A 14310-nucleotide genomic window follows, 5' to 3' on the forward strand; every position below is an offset into this window, starting at 1 on the left:
AAAAGCAGCTCAAGGCAACGTATGCAATTGCAGTCGCGTGCTCGAGAACGTGGTTGTCGGATGTTAGGCGTGATTCCTACTGCTTTTCGCTCTGCTGTCATATTAGTTCTTGTGATACCTGACTTCACAGAATTTTCATAACGTGTAATTTAATTACTGTGATATTGTGATATTTAATTTTGTAGAATTTTAGTTTGTTTTTCGATGAGTTATTGGAATTTTTATTTAATTTTAATGACACGTGATTTAATTATTGTATGCATACTATGTATTTGTATGTTGCTGTCGATTGTTGATTTTGGTTTTGATATTTTCTTACTTCTTGTGATATTTATATTATATATGGTATATAACGAATAAAGTTTGTAGAGTGTGATGTTTTAAGTATTTAATGTAGAGCTATTTCAATTAATTCCTGATTTTAATATTGGGATGCAAAGTACAGTTTCCCGATTTTTGGACAAGTACCTGGCTTTCTACAAGTAAGACCCTCCGAAGTAAGAAAGTTATTGTAATTTCATCACGAGAAACAGGCTTCCTGAACCCATTCACGAAACACGGAACTTCCGTGTGGAGAAAAGGATCGACGAGCAGGATCGTCGTCGATCATCGAGCAACAGCATGGCCCCTTTGGCAGAGGCTGCGAAACGGCCCCTGCTGGCCTCAGGCCAGACCGTCGGAGAAAGAAGGGCGTCGCGAAGCCGACCAGCTGACCCAATGCACCTGGACGAGGATGACCTCGAACCATGAGAGTACGTCGATCTCGATCGGTGGACTACCGAGAAGTGGCCACCGGTTGGATAACCGGATGTCATCTCGTTCGCTCACCATCAACTTTTGACCGTAGCCTTCGGACGAATTCGGCTCAACGAACTCTAAAGAACGTCTTCTTTCCTCGAAAGAATCCGAAAGAAGTCGAACGAAGTCGAAAGAATTCGAAAGAACTCGAACTAAGTCGAAAGAATTCAAAAGAAATCGAAATAATTCGAAAGAACTCGAACGAAGTCGAAAGAACTCGAACGAAGTCGAAGGAAATCGAAAGAATTCGAAATAATTCGAAAGAAATCGAAAGAATTCGAAATAATTCGAAAGAACTCGAACGAAGTCGAAAGAATTCGAAATAATTCGGAAGAACTCGAACGAAGTCGAAAGAATTCGAAAGAAATCGAAAGAATTCGAAAGAACTCGAACGAAGTCGAAAGAATTCGAAGGAATTCGAAAGAACCCCAAAGAATTCGAAAGAATTCGAATATCTAGCAAGATGTACCCCAGTTTCGAGAGTAATAAAGTGTACCAAGGTGTACAAAATGTACAAGAAAGTACAGAGACTATAGTCATCGTGTCTTTCGAAACATGATCGGCATGTGAGTTGGTCGTTTGCCAAATCGACTGAGTCCATGAACCAAAACCTCGAAAGCCACTATATACCTATTTTACTCGCAATATAATTATACATATTTACATAATTAATTATAATAATATAATTATGAGAGGTGAAATATGAATAATTAAATACCAATCAGATATTTTGGCATTGAAATTGAAAGATATTCATATAATTGGAGTCAATTATCTTAAATCTTAATGAGACTCATACGTGGAGAACAAAATGGAAGTTCATTGGGCGAAAGTTATAAAAGTAATACCGAAACGTCTTGCTGCTAACCCTACAAGGAAGTACCCTAATTAATACGGCAATGTATCATAACTGCCCTTTGTAACCGACAAACAATGCAGTCGTAAATAGACAATGATCGCAGCAAAGAGTATTATTTCATTTTGCATCGTTTAATTTCCATAAAACTTTTGGCGCTACGGCTTTCTAGATGATCGATTAACCATGAAATCGACTTGGTCGTTCTCCTGATGCTTTCACGAATCATTCGCCGGGTGAATTCGTGGAGATCGTTAAGGATCGACCGGTTGGCGATCAGAAGAAATCGCTGATCGATCTCGTTCGACGAATACCTATCGCGTCGTCCGTGGCCGACGTTTCATAATCATCCACCGTAATACCGAAAGATAGTTTACACGCTCTGTTTGCCGTAATATCGTGGACAATGTACAACGTTGCAATAAGACAGCTCGGATGCGAGTACAAGCCGCTCGAAGCGTTCGAGGCACGAGTTCCGATGGAACGATCGTGATCGACGAGAATCGATCGATCGTGACGTTTGCTCGAACGAAATTGATTGTAAGTGCCAAAGAAAATTTCACAAATTTTCGATAACGTTTAACTGAATTTTCGTCTCTCCTAACTGTGAAAATTCCGAGGAGAATATTTCCAAAGTATAATTTACCTTTATTTAAGACAACAGAATCGTGACACGATAAAAGTATTTTTCATCGATTGAAAATTTAAAAAAAGAGTTCAAAAATTGTTCTTCTACCAAATTTCAATTATACCTCGCGCCATAATAATTTCACCTATCAATTTTTCTCACGGTTAACTACGTGCACTAGAAGAACTCTGTCGTATCGTAAATTTCGCAAGCTAAAATATGTCATAAAGACTCGCACTGGTTGAAAATATTCCGAGTATACGAGTACAATAGTATAAGTTTACTGCTGGTGATTTATTAACGATTAAAAAACAAATTGAATTGTATTTCTGGGTAAGATTGCGAATGAATTTGAACAGGAGGGGTTAGAAGCGACGAAAGAGTGATTCTAGCAGCTGCAAGAGATAACGGGGAGCGTTGGAACAGGTGAGACAGGTAGTAGGGCAGGCCGGGTCACGACGATGGCCATTCAAGACGAACGAAATTCCGCGAAATCGGCGAACTGGGCAAATCGGGAATAACGAATGAATGAAAGAGCAGCGTGGAAAAGAATCCGCTCGATAGACTGCGTTCCACAGTTCCTATGGCGTTCGCTTAATGACACCGGCTGGATTGCACAGGTGTACGGAGACGCTAGGACGAAAAACGAGCAGACAGACGGGATTTTTCATGGGCTCGTTCGATCTACCGATGTTCGAATCCGCGTCGAGCTTCTGACGGAATTTGAAACGCTTTCGATTGAATTCTTTGCGACTATTTGAATCCAGAATTATTATTGAATTCTTTGTGGCTATTTGAATCCAGAATTATTATTGAATCGCGGAATTATTGAATTCTTTGTATCTATATCTTAAATTCTTTCGATCTACCGATGTTCGAAGCTGCGTCGAGCTTTTGACAGAATTCGAAACGCTTTCGATTGAATTCTTTGCGACTATTTGAATCCAGAATTATTATTGAACTGCTGAATTATTGAATTCTTTGTGACTATGTAATTCCATAATTATTAATGAACTGCTGAATTATCGAATTCTTTGTGACTATTTGAATCCAGAATTATTATTGAAGTGCTGAATTATTGAATTCTTTGTAACTATTTGAATTCAGAATTATTATTGAACCGCAGAATTGTTGAATTCTTTGTATTTATATCTTGAATTCTTTCGATCTACCAATGTTCGAAGCTGCGTCGAACTTCTGACGGAATTCGAAACGCTTTCGATTGAATTCTTTGCGACTATTTGAATCCAGAATTTTTATTGAATTCTTTGTGACTATTTGAATCCAGAATTATTATCGAACCGCAGAATTATTTAATTCTAATCTTAAAAGACGTCAAGAATTTTGCCTACCATTTTATAAACTCTCCTTCGACCTTTAAAAATTCGTAAATTCTCTGAATTTCTCCCACACTCGATTCCCTTTACGTCACAGGACTCCCACCTTAAAAAAAAAAAGGAAAAAAGATGGAGAATGGGAATAACTCGATGACTGATTATCGTACCAATTACTTTCCGTTGCACCGATTTACCGCGATGCCTATCTACCTACCTTTCTCTTACCGAACCAATCGCGACCGATTACTCGAACCATAATCACCCATAGTAAAACGAGAAGAAAAAAGAAGGAACAGGAGTAAGAAACGGATAAAGGAGCCTAGCTACACTTTCAATTTCTTAAAAACACCTACTTACGCCGGACCAGCTTTTGCAAGAGTCCGACAAAATCCGTGTAACAAAGCGAAGAAGTCGAGCAGATCGGCGCGGAAGGTTCGCAGCGGATTTTGTCTGCGTGCACGTGGCACGAGCCGAGACGGAAGGGGAAATGTTCTCGCGAGAAGAAAGGAGTCGGTCAGATAACTGTACGTCGCGGCCCCCGGACGACATCTTCAGCATCGTCGAAGCCTGGGACCTCTTCTTCTCTCATTCCCATACGTACACCTTATTCAGTGTTTCCCGATTGCGTCTGCCCTCCTCGTTGCACCCGTGCCAGCGCGTCGTCTAGCCTTTGTCTCTTCGCTGGTTTACTTACTCACCGCCATCGTGGAATTCGAGGTCTTACTCTGAAACAGCCGGTACACTTTGTCGTGGTTGTTCCGAGAACGACGCCTCAATGGTGTTAAGCCGACACCGTGTCAGCATTGTCTGCGATTTACGAGATATTACTCGTCTACCGAGTTTTCTTGTAATCGTAAAGCGGTTATTGCCGAGCAAATGGCACGTTACGTTAGGTTACCTTGGTATTATGGAATTGGTCGTTAGTTAGGTTACCAGGTAGCGAATTGTCCACGTTCATCGATTAGCTCGTTTCCAAAATGCTACTAACAATGATACCTTTGTTTCGGATTCGCAGTGGTGTGCGTTGCATGCTATAACTCCTTGCAGCTTCACGCGCAGGCATCCTTCGATTACTTTCATTCGACACCCACTGCTTCCTTTCGCGGAGTTGCCATTAGGTGTCCTTGACCGGTGCATTAGACGCGGGAACTTTGCATAGAACCGTTTAAGTCTGATGATGGAATGGAAACGTCGTTGTTATTGGATATAAAATTTGGAATGTTTGAAAATGTTTGACGAAAATTAATCCGATATAGTTATCATAATGGAGACCTGGGTTTTTATTTGCAGATGCTGAATCGCTGACAGACGACAGGCCAGCTAGGATAGAAAGGGATCTGCAAGGTGAGTGAGCCGCCCTTTCATCGTGCCTGTCTTGCATCCAACTCGTGTTCTCCCAAACAGAATTACTCTGGAACACGGCTTCGTTCTCTCTTCTTCTCCTCGCTAGCCTGAAATTAATACATTTCGTTAGCCGCGTTCCGTAGAGTAACATTATTCGCGACGAGTACCGTGTTCCAGCGTAATTCTATCGGCAATAACGATTCTCTCTTTCGCTTTCCTCTCTCTCTTTCTCTCTCTCTCTTTCTCTCTCTCTCATCTCCGCTGTCTGGCCTTTCTCTCCTCACAGTTAAAACCGATCGTTCTGTCTCTAAAAACTTGCATTGTGCGTGTCGACGCGAGGTGCGGCCGTGTACATAATCAAAAGTAATACTCGTTTCGAAATACATGTATCTCTCTCTTTCTCTCTCTCTTTCTCTCTCTCTCTCTCTCTCTCTCTCTGTCTATACGTTTATGTCGTTTCTTTGTCGTCGTTTCGTTTTTATTTTTTATTTTTTTTTCTCAAATATTCCATTCGACTTAACTTTTCTTTTCGCTCGTACGTGTCACCTGGCTCTCCGTTTCCGTGGGTAAATGGGCTCGAAATCCTTGTCCAACCACTCACAGGCATATACGAAGCCTCGAGGGACTTGATAATCGATCTGACGAGAAACCGAAGCGAATAGGGAAAAAAGACGAAAATTAGACGAAAGGGAAAGGAATGTGAACAATTGGCACGCTCGCGGACAGGTATTGGCACGATGGACTTTCACCGGTCGAAACGAGAAACGAATTTCACGGTCCGCGTGGATCCATGGATCGATAGGAAATTGGTAACGCCTTCGTTGCGAGCGAGCAAAACTCCGACCATCTGGAACGAGTTCTCAGGTCCCTCGAGCTGTACATATTATACTACATATATATATATTATATATATATATATATATAATACCGATACTCGAGGACTTTTTAACGTCTTGGTACGCCTTCTACTGTCGTTTTCTCGCGCGCACGATTCACGGAACGGACCACGAGGCCCCCGCGACGGTCCCGTTTCCGGTTGCATGGAACGGAACGGCGACGATCACTGGGCCCTCGTGAACGTGCGACGATCGGGAATCGATACTCGTGGGCAGAGGGTAAACGGGGACGTAGCAGGTTGCTCTCTATAGGCTATGTACCAACAGGATGACTCGTCCACTAAGATCGTCTGTCTCTTTTTTTTCTGTTTCTGTTACTGCTCCCGCCTGCTCCTCCACTTCAACTCTTCTCAACAACTGGATGCCGTCTGCCTCCAACGTCCGCCCGCCACTCCGTCTCTCCGACGACCTACATTATCTTAAAAAATAAATACAAATACCAAACCAAACAAACAAACAAAATATATATATATATATATCTGTCTGTACGTCCGAACGAATGACGAATCGATTGGCTGATACCGATACCGACCACTGCGACTGTCCAACCCCTCGAATTTACAACACGACCTGGACGACTGTTTTTCGAACGGAAACGTGGAAATCGGTAAATCGTGCTCCTCGTGCGGCGATTGTCCCGGCCCTCGGGTGTTTCTCAACGATCCCCAATATTTCCCGACACGTTCCATGCTCGGTGACCGTCCCCAGGCGTAACCACGGTCCTCCTAGTCCCGGCACGACCCGGCAAATCCAACCCTCCGGTTGGTCTGCTAACGAAAACCGCGCGAACCTTCGTCCAAGATGGCGCCAGCACGGAGTTCGCCACTCAGGTACACGGTACCACGCTGGACAACGGCCGTCTCTATGCCAGAATATTGTCCACGTCTAGCAGAGTGTTCTACGACAAAAAGCCAACCCCAGATTCCGCTACCCCGTACGTGGTGTACCCCACGAGAACCGCCGACGACGATTGGCAGCTCAAAGTGGCCCTCGACAATGCACCCATCAAGGCTCTCAAGGATATCGAAGATCCTCGGTCAGAGGGAGACCAGGAGAACGATTCCGACAGTCAGAACGAGAGAGAAAAGTCTCCCACCAAGTTGGACGAACTGTCCAGAGAGAACGATATATTCAGCAAGAGGGAGTTCGGGTCTGACTCGCAGAGGTTCAAGCCTGCCAAAGTTAGGCCGGCGGATAACCTGCCGACTTACACAGTCACTCACGAGTACGTGACGAATAATTTCGACAATTTGGACGAAGACCAGCCGAAGAGTTTCAGACCTCGATTACCCAAGATCTTCAAGCCTCAGCCAAAGGCTCCCGCGCAGAAGAAGGTGGACCTGAAGCCTCTGCCAACCGTGACGTATCACGGTTTCGCAGATTTCACGACCACCGTGGGAGAGACTGTCATAGTTTTCTCTCCCAGCACGTCCCCTGCTCCCGTAGGTCGTCCTGCTACCACGATCAAGGGTGACGCCACCTTGAGACCCGACGACGGCGTGGCCGTTGTGAAGATCAGGCCCACCAGCATGGTCACTGGTCAGGACAAGACCAAGTACCCACCGCGTATATCAGATCCGACGAGCGAGACGGGTGATCCTCTGTTGGATGCTATCAACAGGGCCAATATTCAACCAGGTGTCACCGAGAACTTCGAAGCCGAGTCTTCCACCAAGTCTACCGAACCTCTTCTACTGATACCCGACATGGAGACTGCCTCGTTGGAGCCGACAGGATTGCTGAAAGTCGTCGATTCGACTACTTCTTCGGATGGTACCACTACTCACTATAAGACGCTCATTTATGGTACCTATATGGGCACGAATTATGCTCAGATCATCCGCACGTCGTCAAACGTGTACTTCTTTCCCGACGAAGCCACTGCTACCTACGGTATCGAGGATACCACCGTGGATTATGGAACTACTGGCACCGAGGAGCCTGAAGTCGAACAGGATAGTACTCTGGAGATGACGACGGGCACCACGCCTAGGATAATCACCACCAGCGAAGAAGCTCCTCAGGAAATCGACGAATTGACCACTCCGTCGAAAGGCACCACGGACAGCGTGTTAACCACTCTCAAAGATATCCTGCAGAGTGCCAGAAGGGTACTGGGCACTACGGAGTCCGCTGCTCCGACGTTGGATGACGAGATCCCGAATGACATAGCACCTGGAGATCCTCAAGGTCGTAGTATCAAGGGTGGAAGCTCGAAGAACGACCTTGGACATCAGGATCGCAAGGAACAGGTGTTCGTGGATGAAGAGGAGAAGGTTATCTTGCCTACCAGGCTGCTTCCTTCCACGGTGTACAAGACGTATACCTATTTCACTACCTTCTTCATCCCTAATGGCGACCAGACTACCACTTCCGTTCGCACCAACGAAGTGGTCTCTTCCGAGGTTTCGTACTTCACGGAGCTGATTCGACCAGACGAAACGGAATCCGTGATTCTGCCTACTGCTGTCGCCGAACCCCCCACGACCACAGCCACACCTAGCTTGCCCACTGTGTTGGAAGAAGAGCAGACTACCAAACAGGACGAAGAGATAGAGCTGATCTTCAAGACTCTGTACACTACGTACACGTATCTGACTACCTTCTTCCAGGAAAGTACTTCCAGCATATCCAGTCGCGAGGTGGTGGAAACCAACGTGATTACTCAGACAGTCGGACCCAACGGGGCGTCTGCAGTCGTTGCAGGGTTGTTCGGGAAGGACGAGCCTACCGTGATATCACCCACGAGAATTTCGGACACCGTCCTGCCTTCGATCACGCCTGAACTCGAGGAAGGAACTGAGAGGTACCAAACGACGATGGAGCAAACGACGGAGGAGGTGCTCACCACGTTGCAGGAACAGGACACCACCACTGATCAGAATATCCCAACAGAGTCGGGGGCCAGTCTAAAGGACTTCGAGGACGTCAGACAGACCACGCCGGAGATCGAACCTAGCCCAACTCCTGTCATACCGACTCAAGAGGTAAAGGAACAGATCAAGACCTATTACACGACGTACACCTACTTCACCACCATCTTCGTCGACAACGAAACAGAGATCGAAACGAGGACGGAAGTGTTCTCCAACGTGGTGACCGAGACTATTCAACCGACTCCAATAGTGCCTCTTATCGAAGAGACGGAGCTGCCAACTACGCCCAAAGCGGAACCTGCCAAGCCAGCTGTGCCTCCAGAGATCTTGGCGTACCTGGAAGCCCTTCAGAAACAGAAATCCCAAGAAGAGGCGCTGCAACTCGCAAAGAGGGTGCAGCAGCAGACGATCGACAAGCCTGAAGACAGCGAAGCCGTGACTGAAGCCAAAGCAGAAGTCACGACGGAGAGTCCAACAACTATCACGGAGGTGCAAACCACTACGGAAAATCTGTTTCGCGATTTCGAAGTGAACGCGCAAGTGACACCGAATCCACCATTCGACGGCGAGATCCTGGGATCCATGGTCACCGACGTGGTGTCTTCTTCCAGTTCCGGAGGAGGCACGGTTCTGGACGTGATGGACAAGAGAAACGCGGTTCCAGAGGACCAAGAGCTGTCAGAGTCGAACCATCACGAAGTAGAGCCAGCGCCGACTCTTCTGCTTCAGACCAGTTACACTACCTTCACCTACTTCACGACGATGTACAAGGGTGACGAGTCTAACGTGGTCAGTCGTCTGGAAACCGTCACCAACGTAGCCACCGAGACTATCAGGCCAACTAGCGTGGTACCGATGGAGACGAGCACCCTACCTGTTACGTATTTCACCACGTTCACTTATTGGACTACGTTCTACAAAGGTGGCGACACTGTTACGACCAGTCGCGAAGAGACGGTCAGTGACGTGGTCACGCCAGGCGTCGCTCCTACGCCTACCGTGGAGTTGGGTGTAGTCATGACGTACAGGCCCACGACGGACCTCGAAGACAGCGTGATAAGCGAGAAGGAGTCCAAGATCACCGCTGACAACGAAGTGACACCCTCGAATGTCGTTCCTCTCGAAAATTCCAAAGCTCAGGAACCAGAGACTACCAGTTCCAAAGACATTGCCACCCCAACTTCCGAAAGTAGTTTAGACTCTACCACGGTTACACCTGAACCTACTACTTATTATACCACTTACACCTACTTCACCACTTCCTATATCGGCAACGAGACTATTCTGAATAGCAGATTGGAGACTGTCACCAGCGTCTCCATTCCCGAGGTTCTCGCGACCGAACAAGCCGCCACTGGCAGAGCAATCGATGGTCCGGTGTTCAAGGAAAGCCAGACTACCAAGGAGATACCGATCACTCCCTCGAAAACCATCGAACCACCCAAGATTGGGCTAATTTCGACCATCAGGTCTAGCGAAGTCCACGATGGCACTACTACTCATTTCACGACCGACGTTCATGGTACTTACATCGATGGTCTGTACGCTCAGGTGGTAACGAGCACGTCGAGACTAGAGACACCGCCTCTACCCTCACCCGTGGTCACTCCGGCATTGCCTACCGGTGTCCTGTCGATGAACAAAGGCAGCGTGATCGAGGCCGACGAGGTCACCACGATCTACTTCACGACGAAGCAGATCGGCACCCTGTACGACGGACTTTACGCGAAGGTCATCGAAAGTACCTCGAGTACGAGTATAAACGAGGAGAAGAAGGCAACCGTTGTACCTATCCAAGGTCACAGAACAGGTTTAGTAAGACTGATCCAAGGTCAAATCGAGAACAACGGTACCACCACGTTCTACCAGTCCAAGGTAATCGGTACCAACATCGAAGGCAGGTACGCCCAGATCATAGAAAGCACCTCCAGTTTCCTGTACGCGACTCCGACGCTCAACATCGCGCCTACTTCGACCTTGCCACCCACCAAGTCCACCGAGATCCCTGAGATCTCGCCTTCGCCTGCTGTCATTCAGTCTTCCCTGCCCGACGATCCAACCACGGAGTCTCCCAATCAGGATGACAATTCGGAGCAAAACGAGGAGAGCGAGGAAGATGACAAAGAGGGAGACGGTGATCAGAGTTCGAAGAAAAAGTCCAGGCTGACCTTCCCTACCAAGAAGAGGACGTTCACGCCGGCGATCAGGCCATTCCTTCCTGGCAACAGACCAACGTTCAGTCCGAGTCCGAAACGGAAGGGTCCTCAGGGTGCAACGACGATCACCAGAACAGACATTACGCCCACTATAACCGCGACCTTGGCTGGCAAGGGCAACAGGTTCGCTCCATCCAGAGGTCGCATCACGTCTCCCATAGGCCCCTACTCTTCTACGCTGTCTCCGTTAGGCAGTAGAAGGTTTTCGGGCAGGAGAGGATCTCCGAACACAGCCAGTTCGTTCTCTTCGACCGTGACGGGAAGCACCAGAGGCAGACCTCAGACCAGAATATCGCCGTCATCCGTGTTCCAAGGGAATAGACGAGGTCCGACGTCGATAAGGGGTTCGTCGGCTAGGGCTGCTTCTCGTGCGTCGAGTTCCGTTTACCCTGGAGCCTCTACCAGGTACAGGCCAGCCATCAGACCATCGTCGACTCTGTTGAGGGGTCAGTCGACGGTCAGACACGACGATCAGGAGAACGATGCCAACGAGTTCACTACCACTACCCTAGTGACCGAGGAGACAACTTATACCGAAGACGTGGACGGCGGAGAAACCGTGACGTCGCCTCTGCAGACGACCACGGAGTCCTCTAGAAGGTCCACGAATCCGCTACTGAGATTCCGAAGGCCGATTAACCTGTCCAATTCGGGAAGGAGTAGCACCACGCCTAGACCACCCACGACTACGCGAAGGAATGGAAATTTGAACAGGCCAACTGTACCTACGGTCTCTAAAGCTACCAGCGGCAGGAACAATGGAAGGATCAATCTACCGGTATCCACCAGACCTAGACAGAGCAGCACGGGGTTATTTCCGCCTCGAGGTCTACTTGGGAAGAAACAGGAATTACCTACTGAGGAACAGGTAGACCCTAGCGAGGAATCAGAAAGCGAAGGAGAAGAGAATTTCGAAGATGAGGTGGTGGAGGAAATAACCGACAACGATTACGAAGGCTCGGAACACGAGGACAGAACGGCGGTGAATCGTCGTTCTGGGAAATCCATCAGACCCACTGTTCAGATCAGACCGTTCAATAGAGCGCGAAGGGTGCGTCGACAGGCGAGTCAGCTGAGATCTCTGACCAGTCGATTCAGACGACCGAGTCAGTCGAGCCCGTCGAAGGCCGAGGATAAATCTGACGCGAGCGAGAACTTGTCTAGCAAAGAAGAAACTTCCAAGTCTAACACGAAGCCTATTGCTCGTTACAATAACCGTGGCAGATCTCTAACGTCGTCTAGGCCACCGTCCAAGTCGTCCAACAATCCTGAAAAGACATCGGCAGAGTCCACGGAGCTGAGCCAGAGCAAGGCCAGGAATAGGTCTAAACAGCCTACTTCCAACGGAGATAGAAATTCGAATTCCAGGATAAAACCGACCACAACCTCCAATAACGGTAGACAATTTACTTTGAGAGAGAAAGACGGAAGTTCGACTGCCAGATCGAGCTACAAACGACCCAGCACGTCGCCGCCCAGATCGAACGGGAGATCCACCAACAACGCAGAACGAGTAAGACCTCCGAGATTGCGAAACGGTTCGAACAAAGCGCCAGAAACTACCAGCACGAGGCGCGTACCTCCTTCTAGTCGCGCCACCACCAGAGCCCCCAGTAGAAACGGTAACCGAAGAGGTTCTACCACGACCAGGTCAAGAGGATCGTTGGAAGACATCAGAGAGGCACCCACCGTGTACCCAGACTTCGACGGGACAATCACGGTGACCCACTATGTACCCACCGAGGTGACCATCCCTGTAGTGAACAACGGTATCACGGAGCACAGGAACATCGTAACTGCTCAAGCTAGCACCGAGATCCTAGGCCCGACCCAGTACAGTACGGTGACAGGTGGGGACGGGAAACCGCTGGTAGTGATCGCCAGCGAGGTAACCGGCACCAATCCTCAAGGTCAGACCGAGGTAACCCGATTCCTTCTCCACGAGACGCCCACCACCCGTGTCTCCCATACATTGACCACCCTGGGTGGCCGCAGGGCCTCGCAGTCCGTGATCGTGCCCACGACCGTTTACTCCGTGGAGAACGTGGTCTCCACGGTGCAGCCTGCCCTCCCCGGAAACGCGCCTCTCGCGAATCTCCTCCTGTCGCAGCTACTCCTCGGTCAGTTAGGTCAGGCGAACCCCTTGCTGCAGCCGCAAGCTACACCGTCCACGCAGTACAATACCCGAACGACCTCGTACGTTACCACGATCACCAAGCAACGGAGTACCGTGATCCCGCTCACGTTCCGCGGCAAGGAGATCGTTACCACCCTGGTGGACACGTCGACCGACGTGGTGACCGCGACCGAGTTCATCACGGACACGGTAGTGGTGACACCCACGGCAGCCTTGCCAGCGGCCAATCTGAATTCGTTGTTACTGCTGCTACAGCAACCTCAACCACAGCAGAACACGAACCCTCTGTTGGATCCCGTGTTCGCTGCTCCACCGTTCACTCAGAGCAACACGTTGCCAGGGGAGGTGGAGAGCAGGCATCAGCCAGCTGACTCGGACTACAAGCACGATAGCTACGAATATTCGGACGAGGAAGAGGATGCCCAAGAGTATCACAAGGCGTCCAGGCCGAGAAACGGTCGGATCAGGACGAATGACAGGAAAGAGGATCATTCGACCGTGGCCAAGGAGGAGTCCAGCGTGGTGACGCTGTACGTGTCCGGCCGGAGGCCAGGGGAGTTCAGTACCGTTCTGAGCACCGTGAGAGTGAGCGACACCGTGAGCTCGTCTCGAAGACGACGGGACACCGGGGAGGAATTGGTGGTCGAGGTACAACCGTCGATCCCGCCAACGTTGCACGAGGGATCCGAAGGGATCGCTGTCCTGACAGGCAGCGAGGACTCGCTGGACGCGCACACGCCGACACAGAGTCTCGAGAGCGTAGTGGGTGACGTCGGACGGCACATTTCCACGTCCATCCACACCTCACCTAGTAAAAACACACGTCGCTAGATAATCCTCCTCTCTTCTACCTTTAACTGTCGTCGCTCGATTAATTAATATAAGTCCATTACGAAATCCATCATGAAAAGCCCACCTAGACCGAAGCTGATGACCTTTCTCTGGCTCGTACGAGCCGGTGGCCCTCGCTGGTCCGTTCGTTCGCGAGTAATCGTGCGCAGCAGTTCAGCGATCACGATGTCAGTATGTATCATAGATGAAACTCCTCCGGAGGATGTGGAAAGCTCGCAGCTTCGGTTCACCGAGAACCCCTCGCTCTCTTCACACGTCCATTTCACACGTCCTGTTCGCTCTCCCGATCTTTCTTCTTTTCATCTCCCCCTGACTCTCTCTCTCCCTCGTGGCCCTCCACTGGTCCACCTACTAACGCAGCCTCGAATCC

The 14310-nt window shown here is 48.9% G+C and overlaps 1 protein-coding gene across 1 annotated transcript in view; it reads left to right on the forward strand.

Annotated features, from left to right (window-relative positions):
* The first annotated feature begins 1261 nt into the window (after nucleotides 1–1261).
* Nucleotides 1262–14310, forward strand: part of LOC108549591 (mucin-16) — a 29409-nt gene continuing 16360 nt past the window's right edge. Inside the window, 3 exon segments of the mRNA XM_017903063.1 lie at nucleotides 1262–1319; nucleotides 4910–4963; nucleotides 6568–13850. Coding sequence (XP_017758552.1) covers nucleotides 1262–1319; nucleotides 4910–4963; nucleotides 6568–13850 — 7395 coding nt within the window.

Source organism: Eufriesea mexicana, unplaced genomic scaffold (genome assembly GCF_001483705.2).
Source record: "Eufriesea mexicana isolate 0111107269 unplaced genomic scaffold, ASM148370v2 scaffold2119, whole genome shotgun sequence".
In the NCBI taxonomy this organism is placed as follows: Eukaryota; Metazoa; Arthropoda; class Insecta; order Hymenoptera; family Apidae; genus Eufriesea; species Eufriesea mexicana.